At 39.8% G+C, this 24,866-nt stretch overlaps 2 protein-coding genes and 1 long non-coding RNA gene across 6 annotated transcripts in view; 1 reads left to right on the top strand and 2 right to left on the bottom strand.

The window, feature by feature from the left end:
- LOC118280349 (uncharacterized) overlaps window positions 1-24,866 on the bottom strand; it is a 180,825-nt gene that overhangs the window by 123,778 nt on the left and 32,181 nt on the right. The gene's annotated exons all lie outside the window — the stretch shown is intronic.
- Window positions 1-24,866, top strand: part of LOC118280461 (uncharacterized) — a 28,197-nt gene that overhangs the window by 888 nt on the left and 2,443 nt on the right. For 2 of the 3 annotated variants that reach the window (XM_035600501.2, XM_050702058.1), the window contains exons 2-17: window positions 8,830-8,962; window positions 9,473-9,548; window positions 10,678-10,840; window positions 12,281-12,301; window positions 12,818-12,913; window positions 13,710-13,772; window positions 14,918-15,022; window positions 16,003-16,053; window positions 16,807-16,914; window positions 18,747-18,812; window positions 20,933-20,992; window positions 21,668-21,790; window positions 22,119-22,175; window positions 22,476-22,535; window positions 23,447-23,497; window positions 24,072-24,125. In XM_035600501.2, the coding sequence (XP_035456394.2) occupies window positions 8,830-8,962; window positions 9,473-9,548; window positions 10,678-10,840; window positions 12,281-12,301; window positions 12,818-12,913; window positions 13,710-13,772; window positions 14,918-15,022; window positions 16,003-16,053; window positions 16,807-16,914; window positions 18,747-18,812; window positions 20,933-20,992; window positions 21,668-21,790; window positions 22,119-22,175; window positions 22,476-22,535; window positions 23,447-23,497; window positions 24,072-24,125 (1,287 nt within the window). The remainder of the gene's footprint in view (window positions 1-8,829; window positions 8,963-9,472; window positions 9,549-10,677; window positions 10,841-12,280; window positions 12,302-12,817; window positions 12,914-13,709; window positions 13,773-14,917; window positions 15,023-16,002; window positions 16,054-16,806; window positions 16,915-18,746; window positions 18,813-20,932; window positions 20,993-21,667; window positions 21,791-22,118; window positions 22,176-22,475; window positions 22,536-23,446; window positions 23,498-24,071; window positions 24,126-24,866) is intronic. The other variant, XM_050702059.1, reaches the window with a different exon arrangement.
- The window catches only part of LOC126912031 (uncharacterized), a 129,663-nt gene continuing 113,015 nt past the window's right edge, over window positions 8,219-24,866 (bottom strand). The window contains exon 2 of the long non-coding RNA XR_007706644.1: window positions 8,219-8,335. This is a non-coding gene — a long non-coding RNA (uncharacterized LOC126912031). The remainder of the gene's footprint in view (window positions 8,336-24,866) is intronic.

Here is a 24,866-nt window from a genome sequence, read left to right as displayed (position 1 = left end):
CGTTCCTACTCCTGCTTTTCGAACCGGAGCCACAGTTACAAGCTAGGTATTCCGCATCTCAAAAAGCGCCTAGCTTTTTGGGGATAAAAGTCTAGGGAGTGTAGGATTTGTACCTCACTAAAACTATCCCGGTGGCCATCCTTTCTACAATACTTATATAAGGTAAGGTTACCCAATAAGGCCTACCTTATTTTTATTACCACCTAGCTCGTAGATTTAAAATGAAAATGCGCTGATAATTTCATTTTCAATTATTAAACTTTGTAATAATGGAAACAAAATGGCTTTAGAAACAAAAATTACATTTTTGTAAGCACAAATAACTAAAGTGGCACTTTGGCCTTATTGGGAACACTATGTCTTAATAAAGCCTCAATAAAAACAAGTAAATACATATTCAACATCTCAATTACATATTAGAAAACTTTGTCACTGGTTATAATAAAATAATGTAATGACATCTTATTAATTAATTTTGGTCATTATACATCACGACGAGTTTCTCATCATCTAAAACCCCTTAACATCTTTGAAGTCCTCGGCACCCCAGCATCAGCCAAACGAATGAGCCTGAGCTGTAGCCAATTTAGCGACCGACCTAGCTTTCGAGTAGTTAATTCACTCTTTAGATGATTCGTACTTCTTTGGAAGTTATATCTGGCTGCAGCAGCATACCGGGTAAAACAGGGTGCATAAAATTCGAAGGTTGAATAGATACTATGAAGAATTTCCCGATATTCGTTCACCCCTTTGCTGTATCTATTCACCCTGTTTACCACTACGTAGATAGTATACTCCTTTCTATATTTTAACAGCGTTTCCATCTTTTGCGAATTCATTGGACTTTTCTTGTGGTAGAAGCTGGTGAACCGTTTTCTATGATATTACTTAAAAACGACTATGTCGTAATAAGGCCTACACGTTTTTTGTGTAGGCTTTATTAGGACATGGCACATGGGTAAACAAAATAACAATTATATGAATTACACCAATATTATAGCTATTTCACTTATGTGAGGAGATAGCTAAATGTATAATTGTCCTATAGACAAAACACGGCACGTCGTATACTGATAAATATAAAAATACTTAGAGCAAATAAATGAATATTAATATGAATAGAGTTTATTCTGACTGCACGGTTGGCTCGGTGGCTGGGCAACTGGCTGCCGTGCAACGTGTAGCGGATTCGATTCCCGCACGGAGCAACACTTTGTGTGATCCACAAATTGTTGTTTCGGGTCTGGGTGTCTTGTGTATGTGAACTTGTATGTTTGTAAACACACCCACGACACAGGAGAACATCCTAGTGTGGGGCAACGTTTTTTAAAAAAAAAAAAAGTTTACGTTGGCCGAATTTTATAAAAACAAAAATGGGCTCCACGTCGTGATTGTTTTCGACTGCAGGTTCCAACACAATCGCGTCACGGGTTGTTTGCTGTGCTTAAATTAGTTAAGTAATGTGCATGCACACTTCTACAAACTTTGGCGACCATTTAAAATCTGGAAGACGGAAATTTTCAAAATAGGCTTTATTGGGGCATAGGCCTTATTTGGGTAGCTTACTATATTTTCAAACCAAACGATTTTATTCTACTGTATATTAAAACTAAACATTATCCGCCATACTCAGAGTCCTTTAACGATTACTTAACCTAGTCCTTAGCGACTGTTTTCGATACAAAATCGTTACTAAGGAATAGTTTAAGTAATCATTAAATGTCTCTGAGTGTGGCAGTATGTGGAATAATTAATGTCCAATTTTCCGTGAATTATTTTCAACTGGGTTATACTAATCTTGTCCCATTTGCATTATACTTATAGATTCAATACTACCTATCAATTCGAAGTGGCATTGTAAAATAAATGGTTTAACACATACAGGGAAGGAAACAATGGTTTAAAATTACCTACATTTATATATGTATATTAATCGCCCGAAATCCCAGTCCAATTAATGTTCTATTACATTTTCTATTTGTTCATTAAAATCAAGTCTATTTAAGGCGAACAATTATTTTTTTAATTAAAACGTTTACACTAGGATTTTAAACGGGGCCGTGAGACTGACCTGTCAGCTATTACTAAATTATAGTCATTACCTAAATTGTTTGACACCCCTAACTTTAAAAAAGGGTCGACACACGTACTTAGGTATCGTCATGAGCTAATATTCACATGTAAACAGCAGCTCATGTAGTGCAGATGTCCAGTCAACAAGGATGTAGCGCGGTTGACTGTCCAGGCGACACACGTACTTAGGTATCGTCATGAGCTAATGTTCACATGTAAACAGCAGCTCATGTAGTGTAGATGTCCAGTCAACAATGATGTAGTGAGGTTGACTGTCCAGGCGACACACGTACTTAGGTATCGTCATGAGGTAATGTTCACATGTAAACAGCAGCTCATGTAGTGTAGATGTCCAGTCAACAAGGATGTAGCGAGGTTGACTGTCCAGGCGACACACGTACTTAGGTATCGTCATGAGCTAATGTTCACATGTAAACAGCAGCTCATGTAGTGTAGATGTCCAGTCAACAAGGATGTAGCGAGGTTGACTGTCCAGGCGACACACGTACTTAGGTATCGTCATGAGCTAATGTTCACATGTAAACAGCAGCTCATGTAGTGTAGATGTCCAGTCAACAAGGATGTAGCGAGGTTGACTGTCCAGGCGACACACGTACTTAGGTATCGTCATGAGCTAATGTTCACATGTAAACAGCAGCTCATGTAGTGTAGATGTCCAGTCAACAAGGATGTAGCGAGGTTGACTGTCCAGGCGACACACGTACTTAGGTATCGTCATGAGCTAATGTTCACATGTAAACAGCAGCTCATGTAGTGTAGATGTCCAGTCAACAAGGATGTAGCGAGGTTGACTGTCCAGGCGACACACGTACTTAGGTATCGTCATGAGCTAATGTTCACATGTAAACAGCAGCTCATGTAGTGTAGATGTCCAGTCAACAAGGATGTAGCGAGGTTGACTGTCCAGGCGACACACGTACTTAGGTATCGTCATGAGCTAATGTTCACATGTAAACAGCAGCTCATGTAGTGTAGATGTCCAGTCAACAAGGATGTAGCGAGGTTGACTGTCCAGGCGACACACGTACTTAGGTATCGTCATGAGCTAATGTTCACATGTAAACAGCAGCTCATGTAGTGTAGATGTCCAGTCAACAAGGATGTAGCGAGGTTGACTGTCCAGGCGACACACGTACTTAGGTATCGTCATGAGCTAATGTTCACATGTAAACAGCAGCTCATGTAGTGTAGATGTCCAGTCAACAAGGATGTAGCGAGGTTGACTGTCCAGGCGACACACGTACTTAGGTATCGTCATGAGCTAATGTTCACATGTAAACAGCAGCTCATGTAGTGTAGATGTCCAGTCAACAAGGATGTAGCGAGGTTGAATGTCTAGACGACACACGTACTTACTTAGTCACGCAGTAACTTTTACATGGTAACAATATTTTTCAATAATTATGTTACGAATTGTGATTTACACAGTAGGTAATAGTTTTCCTATTACTGACGTCAAAAGTCCATGATGATTTTGATACTTCCTCAGTAGAGTTGAGTTGCTATATGTAACTTGAATGTGTTGGCTGCCGGGGAAGTACCATCATATAATGAGCGTGACGTAAGCATACTGCGGACTTTGGATTTGGCTAACTCATAGTGTTAATTTTCGATGAGGATAGTTCGCTGAAAATCATGACGTAGAATAAAGATACTGGCGATTTCAAACGTACAATTTAAAATTACAATTCCACGTTTTCGCACTACATTTACTTTGAATCCAAAATATTTGGATTTGTTTCGATGTTTAACATTTTAGTTGTATGCATTTTAATTATCTGTCTAAAACTTATGGATATTTTTATGGTATAAGCCGGTAAACGAGCTGACGTATTACCTGATGGTAAGCAATCGCCGCCGCCCATGGACACCCGAAACACCAGAGGCGTTACAAGTGCGTTGCCGGCCTTTAAGGAGTTTTGATTTGAAGTGGCGTTCGGAAATCGGGGAAGGGGGTAATTGCGTTTTCGGTAACCTCATTTACACAAAGTAAGCGTTGTTTCACGTCGGTTTTCTGTGAGGCCGTGGTATCACTCCGGTCGAGACGGCCCATTCGTGCCAAAGCATGGCTCTACCCTTAAGACCAATTACTAATTTCAGCTATGAAATTAGTAAGTTCTAAGACCACATCTATCAAATTTGGTGCAGCACTTTAGGAGTTAAAGGGCAGCATATAGATTTTATATGTGCATATATTATTAGTAAGCGCTAGAATAAAGCAAATTACAAATCAATAAAACTAATGTATTGCATTGTGTATTCTCTTGTGGTTTTATGTGACGTGTAATTTAAAATGAGGTTTTAACATAGAATTACAAATGATTCATTGTTAAACTCAACTAGATATTCATAACTCTGCCTCTGCTCACTCTCTCAAAGACAGCCTCATTGGTCGAGTGGTCGCAAGTGCGACTGCTGGACAATGGGTCGGCCAAAGTATTACTAAGGCCTTTCGGTTTTTCGAAAATTCCCTGGAAATGTGTCCGGTATATGGCAATAGGCTCACTCCCTGTTACATGGGACTTATAACACAAATTGTGAAAAGTGGATTGTGCATTTTATAACGGCATTGCGTGCCGTAATGTGCACCTCTGCCTACCCCTTCAGGGATAAAATGCGTGACGTTGCCTAGATATAACTACGGTCCGTGAAACTCTACTGTTGGACTAAAGACCTACTGTTGATAAACGGACCTTACTATCTAGACACACGGCAGTGTGTCCGCCAAGTTCGAGCAAAAAACCGACACACCGGCCGTGGGTTATATTACACGAACCATTTCGGGCCAAGTTCGACCCACCTATAACTCAAAATCTATTTTATCTACGCATATGAAATTTCTAGTATCTGTCGAGATCTACTTACTTATCTAAAATACAAAATTTCATTAATGTACCTATTGTAGGTCTTGAGATATTGACGTGAAAATCGCTATTTTTACTATACACTCACTGACTGACTCACTCATCAAAAACCTAGACCACTTCCAATGGTCGTATTGACTTGAAATTTGGCATGGAGGTAGGTCTTTAGGTCAAAGTAAAGGAAAAAATCTGAAAATGGCCAAGTGTGAGTCGGTTTTAAAAATAATGAAGGTGTAAATTCATACCCCTAAGGAACTAAAACAAAAAAAATATCTATATTTTCCAATGGTCGTACCGACCTAAAATTCGTTACGAAGGTTTGTATTTAGTCAAAGTAAAGTAAAATAAGAAAAAAATAAAATAAACCTTACAAAAATAAATGAAATCCCACCCAAAACATAAATGTGAAAGGCTGCCAAGTTCGATAATATTGGAATGCTTCGCCTATAAAAGAAGTGAGATCTAAATAAGTACCAAGTTCCATACACAGACCTCAGTTAAAAATGATATAACTTGGCAAGTTTTAATAGAAAATTATATACTTGACTCATTGCGTTTAGTAGGTTTATAACAAAGTGTGTGAAAACTTGCCAACTTGTTATATCATTTTTAACTGAGGTCTGTGTATGGAACTTGGTACTTATTTAGATCTCACTTCTTTTATAGGCGAAGCATTCCAATATTATCGAACTTGGCAGCCTTTCACATTTATGTTTTGGGTGGGATAATAATCTCCACGCTATTTTTATAAGAACTAGGTACTTCCGCGCGGTTTCACCCGCTCTGCTCGGCTCCTATTGGTCATAGCGTGATGTTTTATAGCCTATAGCCTTCCTCAATAAATGCAGTATCCAACACAAAAAGAATTATTCAAATCGGACCAGTAGTTTCGGAGATTAGCGCGTTCAAACAAACAAACAAACAAACATACTCTTCAGCTTTATAATATTATAAGTATAGATAGTATAGATTAAGCTATTTTGGTTAAGTGTGGGAGAGCCATGCTTCGGCACGAATGGAACGGCTCGACGGATGTGATACCACGGCCTCACAGAAAAACGACGTGAAACCCGCGGAAAGAGAAGGGGTGATGACTAATGATTTCAACTGCCGTCGTCACCACGCGGCTTTTGTATCTTATACCTATACTAGCGGACCCGACAGACGTTGTCCTGTTTACACGTCTTTAATTTGAAAATTTGTCGGATCCAATGTAAAACATTCCAAACAACTACTAATAAATTAAAAATTAATTAAAAAAACATTGTCCAGCGGACAAAATTGTGAATCTAAACCATTCTCAGATCCCCTTGAACACACACAAAAAAATTCATCAAAATCGGTCCAGTCGTTTAAGAAAAGTTCAGTGACATACACAGTTACAGAAGAATTATATATACATATAAAGATATATTATACTTGTATAAAGCTGAAGAGTTTGTTTGTTTAAACGGTAATCTCAGGAACTACTAGTCCGATTTGAATAATTCTTTTAGTGTTGGATAGTGTATTTATCGAGGAAGGCTATATGCTATAAAACATCACGCTAAGACCAATAGAAGCCGAACAGAGCAGGTGAAACCGCCAAGGTAGCTAGTTTATAATACATAGTTAGTAGGTCATTTATGAAACATTCAATACCTATGTACTATGTAAGTATTACATGAAATACAGACAAATGAAGGAAAATAATAACATATAATTATTTAACATCAGTTTTACTGAATTTAGTATTTATTTACCGCGTATGGGAACCTCAAAATAAACCGCTGACTGACTCATAAATATGATTAAAATGTGATCAAAGGTTATATACGTATGTGTCAATAGTAGCCTATTTACGCCTGTTACCTTACGCTCATAACATAATAAACATAATTGACGAAAATGGGTATTAGTAGGTACATTTTAAACTTATATAACTTACATATTATAATAGGCTCACCCCCTATTACATGGGACTTATAACACAAATGGTGAAAAGTGGATGTACATTATATAGCGGCATTACGTGTCGTAATGAGCACCTCTGCCTACCCCTTCGGGGATAAAAGACGTGAGTTTGCGTATTTAAAACTTATGTATCACGTCACACGCAAGAGTGCTTTAGCACCAGAGATGTGCTATGCTACGTTGCTGTGGATGCATTTGACTTCCACATATCATATTCATTGGTACAATAGCTTAGCACTAGAGGAAACGGACTTAGCTAAGCCATGATCTTTATATGAAAAGATGCGTGCTATGGCTTCCCTACTATCGATACGTCGCATACTCGAGCTGCGTGTCTACCTCGTAGAGCTACATAGCTTAGTATCAGTGGAAACGGTTACATAGTTTCATAGCTTAGATATTACATCTTCGTAGCATAGCTACATAGCACGTCTCTGGTGGAAAAGCACCCATAACCTCTTTTATATCAGACAATAGAAAACACATTGTGTGTCGCGTGGATCTGCATTCCGGTATACCGAGTAAACGACTCTGAGTACAGAGTAAAATGGAATCGACAGTCAGTTGTCAAAAAAGTCAAAAGTCAAAATCATGTGTATGTGAACTTGTATATTTGTAAACGCACCCACGACACAGGAGACAATCCTAGTGTATAGCAACATTCTTTTAACAAAAACTATGTGCTATATTTTTATAATAACTGTCATGAGATAAATTAACTAAAAATCACGGTTTACTCACGTTAATTAATGGAGAAAAGCTCTACGATCGAGTCACAGAGGGACTCTTCATCATGAGCTGTGTGCTCAGACGCGGCGATGTCGCGCAGTCTACTGTAAACTAGAAGAGCTGTTTTCTATTAATTTACATGAGAAAGCTATGATTTTTAGAGTTAACCTATGTGCTACTTTTTTCATGTTAAAGTCAAATCATTTATTCCAAGTCCTATTACAAAAAAAATTCCGTATTATTATAAATTCGTACTTTTGAAATGTTAACAAACAAAGAAATAAATAATAGTCTGTCAGTCTGTCCTTCAGTGAAACTAGGTGCTCGTTCCAAAGTGTAGTGTATTAATTTTAGGTAGGACTCCGGCTCGAAAAGAAAAGCAGGAGTAGGAACGGGGTGGTTTTTAGTCAGTAAGAGTCTGACACTCCCTTACGCCTCGCCCGAGAATTGGATGATATTCCTCCCTCAAAAAAAAAAAGTATTTTGATATGTTATACAATGTGATAGGGGTGAGACTTCTAACCCGTTAAGGCTGAGTACTACATCTAATTTTATCGACAAAAGTCGGGGTCGAAGGGGTCGAATCCCCTCCCCCTAAAAATTATGGCTATTTTAATATATTTTTTACTTTTTTTGATATCAAAGGTTGTATGCGTCGTAGAAACAAAAAAAAACGACAAACGGTAGCTAATAACCTTGGCTAACTAATTCATTACTTTTTTCATATGTTTGATAATGTTTTGGTGAGAAAAAAAAATCATTTGTGAATTATTTTTACCGAAAAAATCACTATTTTCCAATATTTTCAATTAGGGGTTCAACCCCCCATATTTTTTTTGTCGATAAAATTAGATGTTGTACTCAGCCTTAACGGGTTAGAAGTCCCACCCACGCCTATCACATTGTATATTATCGTGTTTTAGGGAACAGAGAGTAAAGTTCCCTAAGCAAAGGAGGATCCTCCGACCAGGCGAGGTAATCAGCCTGGCGGGCTTTCTGCCCAACTGTTGTTCGTTGGGATTTTCTATCCGTGTTAATTCGCATGTAAACTTCGTATGTGCGATGCAGGATATTTGTGACGTCATCCGTTGATTTGCTCGTCGATAGTCTATGTGCGACTTCTGTCATCTGTCACTTGTCACTTGTCAGTGTCGCCACAGTGTTATCTTATGTCTATTTTCTATTACAGATGACGGAATTATAAAAATAAATATAACTAAGGAAACTGGAAAATGTATAATACCACAGCTTAGTTACAAGTTTAAAGAAGGTATGAACTTAAGTATAGTGTTACCAACGGACCCTTTCATCAATTATGGATGGTAAGTGTCAATTTCTTCATCGATATCGTTATCATTTTTTAAAATTTTATTGTAACCGTGAGACAAACTAAATTTATTATTACGTTATCGGCTTACTCACGTAACTGTTTGACGAGGAACTCGACTAGTTTCAAGCCATGCTAGAGGCTCATATTCATGAGCAGCATTCCGCTACACACGACGCGGCGATTGTCGTGCTGCTAACATAATAATTAATCAATTTTTTATGGTATAAGCCGGTAAACGAGCATACGGGTCACCTGATGGTAAGCAATCACCGCCGCCTATGGACACTTGAAACACCAGGGGCGTTACAAGTGCGTTGCCGGCGTTTTGGGGGTTAGGAATTTAGGGGTTTTTGGGGAATAAGAGTTGGGAAGATTAGGGAGGGGGTAATTGGGCCTCCGGTAATCGGTAACGAAATCTAATGGGAACGAACGGGAAAAATGGGATTGTGCGTACGAAGTCACGTGCAAAAGCTAGGCTTAATTTTTTTTTTATTTTTTTTAGGTTACATGTAAACAAGTCAAATAATGAATCGTTCACTATCGACGGTACCCTCAAAAGCAACCAGACCACACCATACGTAAGGATTTCTTATTTATCTTCTATAATATAAAAATAAGTCGGGTTTTCCTTCCTGACGCTATAACTCCAGAACGCACGAACCGATTTCCACGGTTTTGCATTCGATGGATCGCTCTCGGGCAAAGAAAATTCAAGAGAAAAGCAGGAAACGAAGCTCGCTAGGTTTTTTAGTTCATTTATATTAAAGAAGAAGGGCCAAATTTTATTAACCTTTAACCGACGAGCATGCATGAAAAGACTGATGTTAAACTGACATGGTCACTAACACTATTATTAGAACTTATGACGGGATATTTACCATGTTTATTCAATTTGGTGAGTTTCCGATATTTCGGCCGTGATCATGGCGCTTGCAACAGTGCCGAAATATCGGAAACTCACCAAAGTGAATAAACATGGTAAATATCCCGTCATAAGTTCTAATAAAAGACTGATGACTGTTGATGAGAAAGAGGTGTATAAGATTCGTAGTAACTGGCGTTCCATTGTCTCTGCCTACCTCCATGGGAGACAGGCATGAAGTTGAGGTCATGTATGTTTCTATAGCACGTTTTATTATTCTCTCTTAAATTTTAGGGGTCCCCAAACTAAAATAGGTGACACTTAACTGCATTGGTTATCATCTTAATAACAAGCAGACGTATCACCTGATGGTAAGCAATCGCCGCCGCCCAAGGACACTTGAAACACCAAAGGCGTAACAAGTGCGTTGCCGGCCCTTTGTGGGTTGGGAATTTAAGGGTTGTTGGGAAATCGGGAATTGGTAAGATTGGGAAGGGAGGAATTGGGTCTCCAGTAACCTCACTCACACAACGCAAGCATTGTTTCACGTCGGTTTTAGGTTAGTTAGTTTCCTAAGTTTTACCTTAATGTTAAGAAGGAAGGAGATGGCGGAATGAAGAGAAGAGTTTGTTTGTTTGTTTGTTTGTTTGTTTGAACGCGCTAATCTCCAGAACTACTGGTCCGATTTGAATAATTCTTTTTGTGTTGAATACTGCATTTATCGAGGAAGACTATTGGCTATAAAACATCACGCTATAACTAATAGGAGCCAAGCAGAGCGGGTGAAACCGCGCGGAAGTAGCTAGTAAATAAATAAATAATATAATACCTATGTTATTTTTCAGACAACCGTGGTGAATCGCTACATGGCGGGCGCATGGGAATTTGAGTTCTACTTATATCGGGATAATCAAGATATTCTACCCAACATCAGAAAAGTACCTTATACGCAAAATCAGAATAGAGCCTATTATACTCCAATCAAATGTCATACACACGTTACAGTAGGTAAGCACACACGCATAACGTCACGCCTTTTATCCCCGAAGGGGTAGGCAAAGGCGCTGACTGCACGAGAGAATCGCAGCGATAATTTATTATTATCGTCGTGCCACGTATTTCTATACACTCTCTATGGAACCGTCTCCACACGGCGATATTATCGCCGCGATGCGACGAGTGGCAATGAGCGCGCGAAACGTCATTACATCGTCGCTAGCCCGCCGCGCGCTCGCAACGTGCACGCAGCGGGCACGCAGCGTCATTTCAGCGTTGCCTCGTTAAGCAAGGACGTTTCCAGAAAGTTATTAAATGCGTCGTCAAGGAAACGCGGCGATACCGTTACGAGTCGCCGCGTAAACGTAGCGTTTCCGTTACGACTCCCGACGATATTATCGCTCGTTCGTGGAAATTATCCGACGATATAAGGGCGGACTCGTCGCGATTCTCTCGTTCGTGGAGCCAGCGCCTAAGTTTCACATTACGGCACGTAATGCCGCTATACAATGTACACACACTTTTCACCATTTCTGTTATAAGTCCCTTGTAATAGGGGGTGAGCCTATTACCATATACTGGACACAATTCCAGACTCCGTGCTACTACCGAGAATATTTTCGAAAATTCGAAAAAAGCCAAGTAATGCTTTGCCCTACCTGGGAAACGAACCCGAGACCCCTTGTTCAGTTGCACTTGCGACCACTCGATGGCAAAGTATTACTGGACTTTTTCGCTTTTTCGAAAATTTCTCGGTAGTAGCACAGAGTCTGGAATTGTGTCCAGTATATGGCAATGGCCCTATTACATGGAACTCATAACACAAATGGTGAAAAGTGGGTGTACATTGTACAATGGCATTACGTGCCGTAATGTATATCTCTGCCTACCCTTTCGAGGATATTCCAGACCATAATCCTATGTTATTCCAACCCATAATCTTCCCTAAATCTCTATTCCAAATTTCATCCCGATCTCTTCAGCTGTTTTAACGTGTTTGAACGATAAACACAAACTACAGTATGACTGGTGAGATACGTTCAATACTTATGGAGAGTACTCGGTACTCGATTCTCGTTAATTTGGTATAAAAAAAAATTGGTACTTAATTTTTTATCGAAATATCTCTAAAAATAAGTAAAATTTGGATAGGTTTCGATGTAGGTAGGTAACAGCTGTACAGTGTAGGTACCTATGTATTCTGTGTTGATAGCGCGCTGCGCGACCCGTGCGTCCGCGCGGTGTCCAAGTATTCCGCAGTTAAATACTGGACTCTCGGTGTACTGTGTGCGAAGTTTACTAAGAAGTTAATTAATATTTCTTTTTCATGTTATTTTATTTCATAATACACGTTCGCATACTACCGCTTCCTCAAATATTGAAGGTATCTCACCAGTCAGTCTGTATATTATTTAACATGATATATAACGATATTGTTTTGTTTATTTGCAGATTGGAGCGACACGGTATTAGGTAAATATAAGTTATTTAATAATCAACATAAAAATATCATAAAACCTCAACAGCCTATACCTGGCCACTGATGACGAAAGGCCTCTTCTCACACGGAGAAGGTTTGAGCATTAATCACCACGCTTGCTCAATGCGGGTTGGTGATTTCAAACTTATAATTAGAAATTATAAGCCCAGGTTTTTTCACGATGTTTTCCTTCACCGTTTTATCAGTGGTGTCTAAACATCACATCCCATTAAAGCCGTGGCAGATATTATATTTAAAGCTCCTTGCATTTCTTTGATTTTTTTTTTAAACATTGCCCCATAATAGAATTTTCTCCAGTGTCATGGGTGCGTTTACAAACATACAAATTCACATACACATGCCACCCAGACCCGAAACAACAATTTGTGGATCACACAAAGAGTTGCTCCGTGCGGGCATCAGACCCGCTACACATTGCACGGCAGCCAGTTGCGCAGCCACCGCGCTAACCGTGCTATCAAAAATGTTTAATTTTGTCTTAATTTCAGATACGAAATTCATCATCATCTGTTCTATTTTGGGGACTTTAGCATTGCTCATCATTATAGTACAAGCTATTTACATCTTCTACTTAAAATCCTTGGGTAAGACTTATTACACATATTGTTTTATGGAACAGGCGTACGAGCAGACGGATCACCTGATGGTAAGCAATCGCCTCCGACCATGGACATGCGCGGACTAGGAGTCACAGACTGTGTTCTGGCCTTTTAAAAAGGAATATACACCTTCACAATTTCAGTCTTCGTGTTATATTTAAGAAAAAATAAACTTCAGCTGACTCAAGACCTTAACTGATAGTAAATATTATTTTTTAGGGTATAAGCCGATAAACGAGCTGATGGGTCACCTGATGGTAAGCAATCGAACGTCGCCTATGGACACTCGAAACACCAGAGGTGTTACAAATGCGTTGCCGGCCTTTTGAGGCCTGGGATGATTGGGAAGGGGGTAATTGGGCCTCCAGTAACCTCAGATCTAGAATGACCTGAAGCCCCCAACGACCTAGCGGGTTTATCGGGGCTTCGGCCCGAAGCAGGAGTAGGAACGGGGTGGTTTTTAGTCAGTAAAAGTCTTACCTCACGCAAGGCTGGAAGAAGTCATTGGATGAGTTTCTCCCTCAACAAAAACCTTTTTCAAAGGGGGAAATTCATCTAATGACTTCTCTCACCATGGGCGAGGCAAGAGGGAGTATCAGACGCTTACTGACTAAAAACCACCCCGTTCTTACTCCTGCTTTTCGAACCGGAGCCCCGGTACACCCGGTAGGTACTCAATGAAAAACCTAGAATGACAATTTGCAGAAGAATTGTCGGAATCAAATCAGCAGCCAGTCCTGCAGTTGAAGATATAATGCATGTCTACTGTTTTCTTTTACAGCTCGAAGATTAAATGCTCATAACAACTTGTCGAAGAAGGCGGATTCCAGCCAAAGTGACAGAGGTAAGTTTTACAACATTTATCACGTAGTTCTGCACGGTTGGTGCGGTGGCTGGGCAACTGGCTGCCGCGCAACGGGTAGCGGGTTCGATACCCGCACGGAGCAACTCTTTGTGTGATCCACAAATTGTTGTTTCGGGTCTGGGTGTCATGTGCATGTGAACTTGTATGTTTGTAAACGCACCCACGACACAGGAGAAAATCCTAATGTGGGGCAACGTTTTTTTTCAAAAGAAAGAAAGTTCTGTACACTTAGTACACACTTAGCGCGTTCGGCGCTCTGATTGGTAAGTCTATCCGCGCCGGCCAATCAGAGCACTAAACGCGCTCCCGTTTCGATCTCGTTTAACGTAAAGCAAACACATAAAGGGTACTGTTCATTTTCGCGGTAAACGAGTACACGGATCACCTGATGGTAAGCAAAAAATTGGCACCGCCCATGGAGACCCACAACACCAGACGGGCCACAAATATCTAAGAAGGAGTACACTTTTTTCTTGACTTGATAAGCTTCTTCTACAAGCAAAAGATTGGCCATTATTATATGATTGACATTAGTACCCTAGTAAGAGTTTGCTTTAGGTTTAAATTAAAAGAAACGAGAGCGCGTTAGGTGCTCTGATTGGTTGGTTCTTTCGAACCGGCCAATCAGACGACCGACCGACGAACGTGCTATAGTTTTAATTGAAAAAGAGTAATCTATGGAGTTTCTTGCTCGTTCTTCTCTATACGAAGTTAAACTTTGGAACGAAGTAATTAGCTTCACTAAAGAACTGACCGATAGACAGACATTTGGTTTTCTTTATGTTATAATATTTGCTTTAACGTTCAAAAGTGCCTTCCTGGGGCCTTAGTCTGCTATTACAATTGTGTCAGAATGGTCGATCACTGAGCAGTGCGAGAGGGACGGAGCTATGTAGGTTGTATAGCTCCGTCCGAAACAAATAATGTTGACTTTGACATACTAAGGTTACTAACGTTATGTTAAGGTTATGTGGGTTATCAGAGAATTTCCTTTCCGATCTCTGTCAAATGTGGTCCCTTAGTAAGCTCAAATTTCAGCAGCCCCGCAACAAAAGTAACTACTCTCTCTACTCGGCCGATATTAGAAGAAAGAACATTTTTGACAACGGTCTTTCCACTTTCAGCTCGCTACTGTTCCAACCCTCGGCAGAAGAAGATCAAGGAAGTGGCGCCAGTTGACAGAGACAGTGTCATATATGAAGCACCAAATATTGAAATTAATGACATTGGTAAGTTTTGTATTGCCGTTTGAGCTTAAGAGCACAAGACACGCATTAGTCATATAAAAAACCGGCCAAGTGCGAGTCGGACTCGCCCATGAAGGGTTCCGTAGCAGCAGTAGATGACATATTATAAAAGTTGTAAAATAACTTGGTTTTACATAGTGTTTGTATGAACGACAAAGTTATATTTGCGGTTTTTGAAAATGTTTTATTTCTTGAAAACTAATGATCATATCTGGTTCAAACCAATTTTCGTTGTTAGTTTCTATTGAAATCTACAGCATATATTTTTTTCAGTTTTCTCACTCTCTTATTTTAAAAGTTAGAGGGGGGGACACTCATTTTTCCACTTTGGAAGCGTCTAACTTTCCAACGATTGATTTTTACGAAAAGTGGTTTTAGGAACCTTAATGTCTTTTTAAAGACCTATCCATAGACAACCATCACGGATAAGTTAGCTGAAAAAAAATTTTTTTTGAATCGTTTCCACATATGTAGTGCCCCCCTTTAATTTTTAAATTTATTCATTTTTATTCAAAATTCGAATAGCGGTTAACGAAATACATCATCCTACAAAGTTTCAACTATGTAGGCCCAACAGTTTCGGAAATAAATGGCTGTGACATACGGACGGACAGACAGACAGACATGACGAATCTATAAGGGTTCCGTTTTTTGCCATTTGGCTACGGAACCCTAAAAACATAACTTAGTGAAGTCTGTTTCCACCAGTGCTATGTTATGTGTAGCAATGAATATGATTGGTGGAAGCCAAACGCATCTACAGCAACGTAGCATAGCACATTTTTGTTGGAAAAAGCTCGACAGTTTTTATTGTTACTAAACAAGATGCAAGCATTTGTCATTTGTAGGCCACCTATTGTTTGTGAAGGATATATCACATTACATATCACATCAACAGCCTATAAGTCACCACTGCTGACTTGAGTTTGAGCATTATAAAATTATTTGTTTCTTTTTTTTAGGTCGAAAACATCTGTTTCCTCCAAATCCGCCAGCTATATCAACGATGCCACGTAAGTCATTCTTTATAATTAACTAGCTATGTATCTCATATTGGTCATGGCGTGATGTTTTTTGTTCAAATCGGACCAGTAGTTCCGGAGATTAGCGCATTCAAACAAACAAACAAACAACGCGGTTGCTAGCCAACTTGTAGCCGTGCAACGGGTTGCGGGTTCGATTCCCGCACGGAGCAACTCTTTGTGTAATCCACAAAAAAATTGCTTTTGGTCTGGGTGTCCTATGTATGTGAACTTGTATGTTTGTTAACGCACCCACGATACAGGAGAATATCCTATTGTAGGGTAGAATATACTTTTAAACTAGTCATATATTTTATTCATGATAAAACTGTGTCATTAGTCGAAGTTTTAATTTCGGGGTTGGGCAAACTATTACTGGACTTTTCTCAGTTTTTCGAAATTTTCTCAGTAACAAACAGTACAGAGTCTGGAATTGTGCCCAGTACACAGCAATAGGCTCACTCCTAATACATGGGACTTATAACACAAATGGTAAAAAGTGGATGTACATTGTATACAGTGCCGGCGTAAGGGCCACTGACACCCCGGGCGAAAATATTGTGGCGCCCACGTGAGGGAAGCAATATCAAGTGTTAGTAGTAGTTTTTAATTTTATTGGCGCCCCCCAGACTTTGTCGCCCAGGGCCACCGGCCCATCGCGGTGTATAGCGGCATTACGTGCCATAATGTGCACCTCTGCCTACAAAGATAAAAAGGCGTGACGACACGATACAATTTTTTTAGGTACACCACAAATGGACCGGAGTATGGGAATGCACCAGCCGATGCATGGAGCCACCCTAAACCGAAGCCCAGGCATGGACCATACACACTCCTTCCCAAGACAGCCAGGTTTGTTATTTTTTATGGAATAATCCGATAAATGAGCAGACGGTTCACCTGATGGTAAGCAAACGCCGCCGCCCATGGACACTTGAAACACCAGAGGCGTTACAAGTACGTTGCCGGCCTTTTGGGGGTTAAGAAATTTAAAGTTGTTTGGGAATCAGGGATTGGGATGGGGGGTAATTGGACCTCCGGTAACCTAACTTACACAAAGAAACACAACGTGAGCGTTGTTTCATGTTTTAATCGTAATAATCATCATCATCAGTAACAGCCCTTGAGAGTCTACAGCCCTCCTCCGTACAGGAGGGGTTTGCCATAATTATCACGCTTCACACATGTCACATCATCCTATAACTTTCCACCTGACCAAAAGCCTCTTCTCAAACGGAGAAACTTTAAGCATTAATCACCACGCTTGCATGCGGGTTGGCGATTTCAAACTTATTCACAAAAATTATAAGCCCAGGTTTCCTCACGATGTTTTCCTTCACCGTTTGTCAGTGGTGTCTAAATAATTTTAGAAAGTACATATAACTCGGAAAAAGTCACATTGGTACTTTGCCGTTGGTAGGTTTTAAGCCTGCATTCTCATGTTTCCTCACGATTTTTCCTTCACCGTTTGTTAAGTCTCGGTAAAAGGTTACATTGGTACTTTACTCCGGACTACCACAACTACGCAAATTAACCATATTAATTATCATCATACTTATTTCTCTTTGGAAAATATTGTATTGTATGATATTATTTTTTTTTTTTTTACTTTATTTATTATTTACACAAAACAATAATACAATAAATAACAAATAGCAACCAAAAAACCACTAAGGTTTAGAACCGTGCTATGGAATCTGCCTTAAATGTTACAATATGGAGGTAGGTACAATAATTTTGCTTAATTAATAGTACTTAGGTAATATTCCTTAAGTTTACATTTTATATTTTTAGGTGTGATACATTTTTTTTTACTTCTTTTTTTTTATGGGACATGCCGGTAATCGAGCAGACGTATTACCTGATGGTAAGCAATCGCCGCCGCCCATGGACACTTGACACACCAGAGGCTTTACAAGTGCGTTACCGGCTTTTTGGGAGTTAGGAATTTAAGGGTTGTTGTTCGGGAATGGGGATGGGGAAGATTGGGAAGGGGGAATTGGGCCTCCGGTAACCTCACTCACACAACGAAACACAACGCAAGCGTTGTTTCACGTCGGTTTTCTGTGAGGCCGTGGTATTACTCCGGTCGAGCCGGCCCATTCGTGCCGAAGCATGGCTCTCCCACACTTGTGTTAATAAGTCTTGGTACAATATAACCAATAGTTCGCTCGCCATATGCATTGTTAGCGCGCTGCGTACGGAGCCGATTCTCAGAATTAGCCCGAGTATATATAGGATGTTCAATCTTGGTTCGTAGCGACTCGTTGAAAAATTGATCTTTTAACAATAAAAAATTGACATGTGTATGAACTGGCAAGACTTTGCAGTGCTTGAACAAACCGTTTATATTATCGTAATATTGTATTTTTATATTAGGGGAAACTATAGTTTTTAAAATTTTATGTTGTAAATTTAAAATATTATTAAGATGTTTTAAGGGGGGAAAACCATTTAATGACTTCTCCCGCCTTGGGCGAGGCGAGAGGGAGTGTCAGACTTACTGACTAAAAACCACCCTGTTCCTACTTCTGCTTTTCGAGCCGGAGCCCCGGTAAACCCGCTAGGTACTCCGCAGCTTCAAAGGATGTTTCCTCACGATGTTTTCCTTCACCGTCTTTCAACGGTATCTATCTATATTATATTAATTCTCACTGAATGTGACGTTACATTTGTGTTTCCAGATCGTGATATGGCGAGCCGGCCCCCGCTGCCTTTGCCCCCACAAGACAACTACGAAGTTTATGAACGTAAGAAAAAAATACGATTACTGTGATAAGGAGATATACTAATATTTCCCCACGTCCTGTTACAACGAGATATATTGAACAAAATAACTTATTAGCTGGAGACTGGAGACCTGACTTTATAGCCATAGGTACCCCTATAGCTCAGAGGTGCCTTTCCAAATAAAAATCATTGTATTTAAATTGGTCCATGTGCCTAGTGCGCCTGAACTATTTTCATAGCAGTTTTTTTCATATGAAGGTGTAAAAAAATTACTTAAGTTAGGAAGTATGCCATATCGTGGGTTAAGAACTAGAGTAGCGTAAGGGCAAAATAACAACTTCTCAGGAGAGCCGAAAAACAATTCAAATTTACCTACCGTCAACTTGTAGGTCTTTTATGGCAAAATCTATAGTATCTGTATATCTGTTTTTTACTTAAAATAAAGCTTTATTTATTGGCTGCAGAATACTGTAAATTCATGGTCAATAAAAAAAACGGTTTCATTTAAAAATATATATTTTTCTAAAACTGGTTGACATACGTCATAATAACGGACTGCATTACTTTAATTATTTAGTGCAATAGTAGCGTAACCCACCCTTAGGTTTTTTTGGCACGGAGAAAAATTACAAGGTTACAAAATCAAACTTTCTGCGTTAATAACGTATGACAAGATACGCCATTTGAGAGATTACATTGAGGGCATAATTCGGTGTCCTATGCGCTCGTAAGTCGAGTTACAATCGTTGTGCTCATAACTTTATTGACAAAATAATGTCAAGATTATTGTAAGTAGAAATACTTCCTTTTAGCAATAAACAAACTTCTTTAATTTTTATGCGTTATTATTGTACTAAGCAATCTACACACTACATCGTTCTAGTTTTTCGGCACATACAAATACGAGGATTGAAAAAGCGAATAGCAAAAAAAAAAAATTTAGAGTTTTTGCCCTTACGCTACTCTAGTTCTTAACCCACGATATCTTCTTTATATATATAATTCTTCTGTAAGTGTGTATGTCACTAAACTTCTCTTAAACGACTGGACCGATTTTGATGAAATTTTTTGTGTGTGTTCAAGGGGATCTGAGAATGGTTTAGATTCACAATTTTGTCCGCTGGACAATGTTTTTTTAATTTATTAGTAGTTGTTGATTTTGGAATGTTTTACATTGGATCCGACAAATTTTCAAATTAAAGACGTGTAGACAGGACAACGTCTGTCGGGTCCGCTAGTTCTTTTATAAATTTTTATACTCGTATGTCACATTGTTATAGGATGTGGGGCAATTTTGTATGAATTGTGTTTATGATTCGTCTTTTTTTATGAAAAAAATATGGCATTTTTTTGATTACATATTTATATTAATTATTATTTACAGTCTGTACTTAGTAGTTGTTGCCCTGATGTGGACAAATCAAACCGCTGTGGGAACAGGATTACTTAAAATACATTTATTTTTTTCGAAATCTGTTAATATCTTTTTTTTTTTGAGGGGGAAAATCATCCAATGACTTCTACCGCCTTGGGCGAGGCGAGAGGGAGTGTCAGACTCTTACTGACTAAAAACCACCCCGTTCCTTCTTCTGCTTTTCGAGCCGGAGCCCCGGTAAACCCGCTAGGTAGTCCGCAGCTCCGGATCAGGTCCGCAGCTCCGGATCAGGATCTGTTAATATTTTACCTGCTAAAAATCGAAATTTATTACTTACCCCTTATATATTGAGGACAGCGGCAGTGGACTATTACTGGCTGCTGCTGATGATGATGTTGATATTTTTATGCTATAAGCCGGTAAACGAGCAGACGAATCACGTGATGGTTAGCAATCGCCCCCACCCATGGACACCCGAAACATCAGAGTTACAACTTGTAACGCCTCTGATGGTCTAGTGGTTGGAAATTTAAGTGAGGTCACCGGAGCCCCAATCGGGGATTGAGAAGGGACACCCCTTCTCGCCCAGATTGGGGCTCCGGTAACCTCACTTTCACACAATGTAAGCGTTGTTTTACGTCGTTTTTCTGTGAGGCCGTGGTATCACTCCGGTCGAGCCGGCCCATTCGTGCCGAAGCATGGCTTACTCACACTAAAATTGAGTGATAAATTAAGTAGCTATTAACACATTCCTTTGTTTTCCAGAAATGAATGATGATATGGACACCTACGAGCCACCGCCAGTAGCCAGCCACACAATGCCACGTAAGTTACATAATCAAGCTTCTTTAAAGATGGTAGAGTACTCCCGCGTCACATTCTTCTGGTGCTTTTCCACCAGAGATATGCTATGAAGCTATGCGAGGAAGATGTAAGAGCTAAGCTGTGAAACTATGTGACCTTTTCTGATACTGAGTAAGATGCGCCGCCGCAAAGTAGCTGTGCAAGGAAAATGTGCAGCTCGAGTATGCGATGTATCAATAGTGGGGAAGCCATCCATAGCACGCATCGTTCCATATAAAAAACATAGCTTAGCTACACAGCCAGGAAACGGAGTGCTAAGTGCTAAGCTATGTACACTAATGAATATGATTGGTAGTCTCTGGTGGGAAAGCACCCTGGATCGTGTATGACAGAGACATTAATTTTAATCACATTTACATAATGAAAACTAAAATAAAACTTAACATTAGTCAATATTGGCGTCAAAATCAAATTCAAAATTATTATATTATCGGCTAGTTTCGAACCACGCTAGAGGCTCATATTCATGAGCAGCATTTCGCCTCAATCCACCAACATAAGCCTCTAGCATTGATACTTGAAACTAGTCGAGTTCCTCGTCAAACAGTTACGTGAGTAAGCCGATAACATAATAATTAATTTAGTATGTCTCACGACAGTTATAACAAAATTTGAAATATCTTATTTTCTTCACAGCTAGACTACCAATGCCTCCGAAGAAGGTGCCCACAGCAAACCTGGTCAATGTGAAGGAGGATACACTGAAGGCCAGAAGAGGTGCCAGACCTCCCATCACTCCCAAACCTCAAATGCCACATCGTAAGTTACATTTAATAATATGAAGAAATAGAGATTATCAACAGCTTTTAAATCTGGGAGAGCCATGCTTCGGCACGAATGGGCCGGCTCGATGGAATACGACGACCTCACAGAAAACCGACAGTGAGGTTACTGGAGGCCTAATTACTCCCCTTCCCAATCCCCGATTCCCCAATAACCCCCAACGTACGGCAAAGACACCACGCACTTGTAACGCCTCTGTCCAAGGGCGGCATTGCTTACCATCAGGTGATCTGGCTCACAGAAAACGCTTACATTGTTTTACGTCACAAAAGTCCACAAATTCTAAAGAACTGTTTTCTTTCAGCTGCTGCACCGGTGAATGAACTGGAGCAGGTCTTGAAAAGGAGGCAAGCTGGGATCGGTACGTATTCCGTTATTTAAATTTTTCTTAAAACCACATCATGTCTTCTATTTATTTTCTGAAGCCATTGATGTAACCCAAAATTGCTACCAGTTATAGCAGTATATGTCGTGATTCGGGAATTTTTGACTAAAACCAAAAATGTTGAAGATCTCAGAAACTAGCCACTTTCGGATCAGAGACTTCAGGGTTAATTTTGTAAGAAATTAGTTGTATTATCACCTCCCGAGAGGAATACGTCGAATTCAAAGTCACAGTCAAAGTCACAGAATTCAAAGTCAGTTATTTTTTGTTTTCCAGAATCAGCAACTGTATCAAGAAACAATGAATTGGAAGAAGCATTCAGAAAACGAAATAATGGTAAGCTACTTCTTTATCTTCTCCTACTTGTGATATCTTCTTCTAAGTTCCTAAACCAGGATCCCACTAGACAACCCGCTTTTTCTTAAAAAAAGCATGTTGCCCAATATTAGGATATTCTCCTGTGTCGTGGGTGCGTTTACAAACATACAAGTTCACATACACATCACACCCAGACCCGAAGGAACTTAATTAAATTATAGTGCACGATGACGACGATATGACTGCACGGTTGGTGCGGTGGCTGGGCAACTGGCTGTCGCGCAACGGGTAGCGGGTTCGATTCCCGCACGGAGCAACTCTTTATGTGATCCACAAATTGTTGTTTCGGGTCTGGGTGTCATGTGCATGTGAACTTGTATGTTTGTAAACGCACCCACGACACAGGAGAAAATCCTAATGTGGGGCAACGTTTATTTAAAAAAAAAAAAATAGTTCGAAATCAGGATTGCAGTGACAGGCCATAACAACGTGTCGTGGCGACATGAAGCGTCAATACGAAGTCCGCTGCTGCTTCTTGTCTCTCGCTTCCAACTTGTACCTTTAGTCATCATAAAAAGTGTAATTCTTTATAATATAGGCCGATAAACGAGTAGACGGAACACCTGATGGTAAGCAATCGCCGCCGCCCATGGACACTTGAAACACCAGAGGCGTTACAAGTGCGTTACCAGCCTTTTGGGAGTTAGGAATTTAAGGGTTGTTGGGGAATCAGGGATTGGGAAGATTGGGAAGGGGGTAATTGGGCCTACACTAACCTCACTCACAGATAACACAACGCAAGCGTTGTTTCACGTCGGTTTTCTGTCAGGCTGTAGTGTCACTCCGGTCGAGCCGGCCCATTCGTGCCGAAGCATGGTTCTCCCATACTTCAACTTCAAATTCTTATAATTTCTTTTCTTTCTCCACAGTAAAACAAGTGCCAATCGTCTCAATACCAGACCCCAGTGCAGCGAAGCCCAGTAAGTACTATTTATCAATCACCTACAAGTTATCAATGCACAAAATGTGACATAATAGGGTATGAAAATTAAAAATCTAATTAGTCCGTCAGTTAACTGGTTAAAACAAAAAAAAGGGTTGCCATGTCTTAAGCTGCTTTTCCACCAGAGATGTGCTATGCTACGTTTCTGTAGATGCCTTTGGCTTCCATCAGTCATACTTATTCATTGGTACACATAGCTTAGCACTGGTAGAAGCGAACTTGCTGCTGTGTAATTTATATTGAAACATGCGTGCTATGGATGCGTGTTATGGATGTGTGCTATGGATGTGTGCTATAGACGCGTGCTATGAATGGCTTCTTCCCTACTATCGATACATCGCATACTCGAGCCGCGCATCTTCCTCGCACAGCTACATAGCGTAGTATCAGTGGAAACGGTCACATAGTTTCACAGCTTAGCTATTACATGTTCATAGTAGATCTCTGATGGAAAAGCACGCTAAAGCAGGTTCCATTAATATCAGTAACTTAGGAATAGTAGAAAATTGTAGTAAATAGACCCTTTTTAACATATTATCTCATGTTTTCAGGGTTTACTGCAAAATCAAAGCCGCAGATGCCACAGCCACAACCAATGCAGGAAGGTAAATACATGATTATGTTATATTTAGTACCAATTTTCCTTTTATACAGACGCCCCGCATGTTTATGTATACCAATCTTTAACTGATTTTCAACTCTGATACATTGTAATAAAATCGAAAATCTGTTAATATTTAATAGATAGCTTAACGTGCCAGTTTCTACATTTTTGTATAGATTACATGTTTGTATAGATATTAATAATAGAGATTTTCTACATAGGGTGTCTGGTAATTAGTGAACGATATTTAAACACGTGATTGTACTCATAATTACAAACAACTTTCCTAAACAAACTTTTTTTTTTTTTTCGAAAACCGTTTGCCCACATTAGGATTTTCTCCTGTGTCGTGGGTGCGTTTACAAACATACAAGTTCACATCACATACACATGACACCCAGACCCGAAACTACAATTTGTGGAGCACACAGAGTGTTGTTCCGTGTAGGAATCGAACCCGCGCCACGTTGCACGGCAACCAGTTGCCCAGCCACCGCGCCAACCGTGCAGTCAATGTATATTCATTATTATTAGTTTTATTTTGATCACAATAACGAAACAACAAAATTTCGTGCGCGCTTACTTTTGTATGATCAGCTGTTAGCAGCGAGGCGCCCGCGCCCGCGTTATCGGAAGACTAGTAGGTATTTTGGAACTACATATACGCGGGCGTGCTAATGAAACAATACAATCACGTGTTTAAATATCGTTCACTAATTACCAGTCACCCTATAAAGCATAT

Source organism: Spodoptera frugiperda, chromosome 21 (genome assembly GCF_023101765.2).
Source record: "Spodoptera frugiperda isolate SF20-4 chromosome 21, AGI-APGP_CSIRO_Sfru_2.0, whole genome shotgun sequence".
In the NCBI taxonomy this organism is placed as follows: Eukaryota; Metazoa; Arthropoda; class Insecta; order Lepidoptera; family Noctuidae; genus Spodoptera; species Spodoptera frugiperda.
Note: the sequence above shows the minus strand (reverse complement) of the source record. Positions and strands in the feature narration are given on the sequence as shown.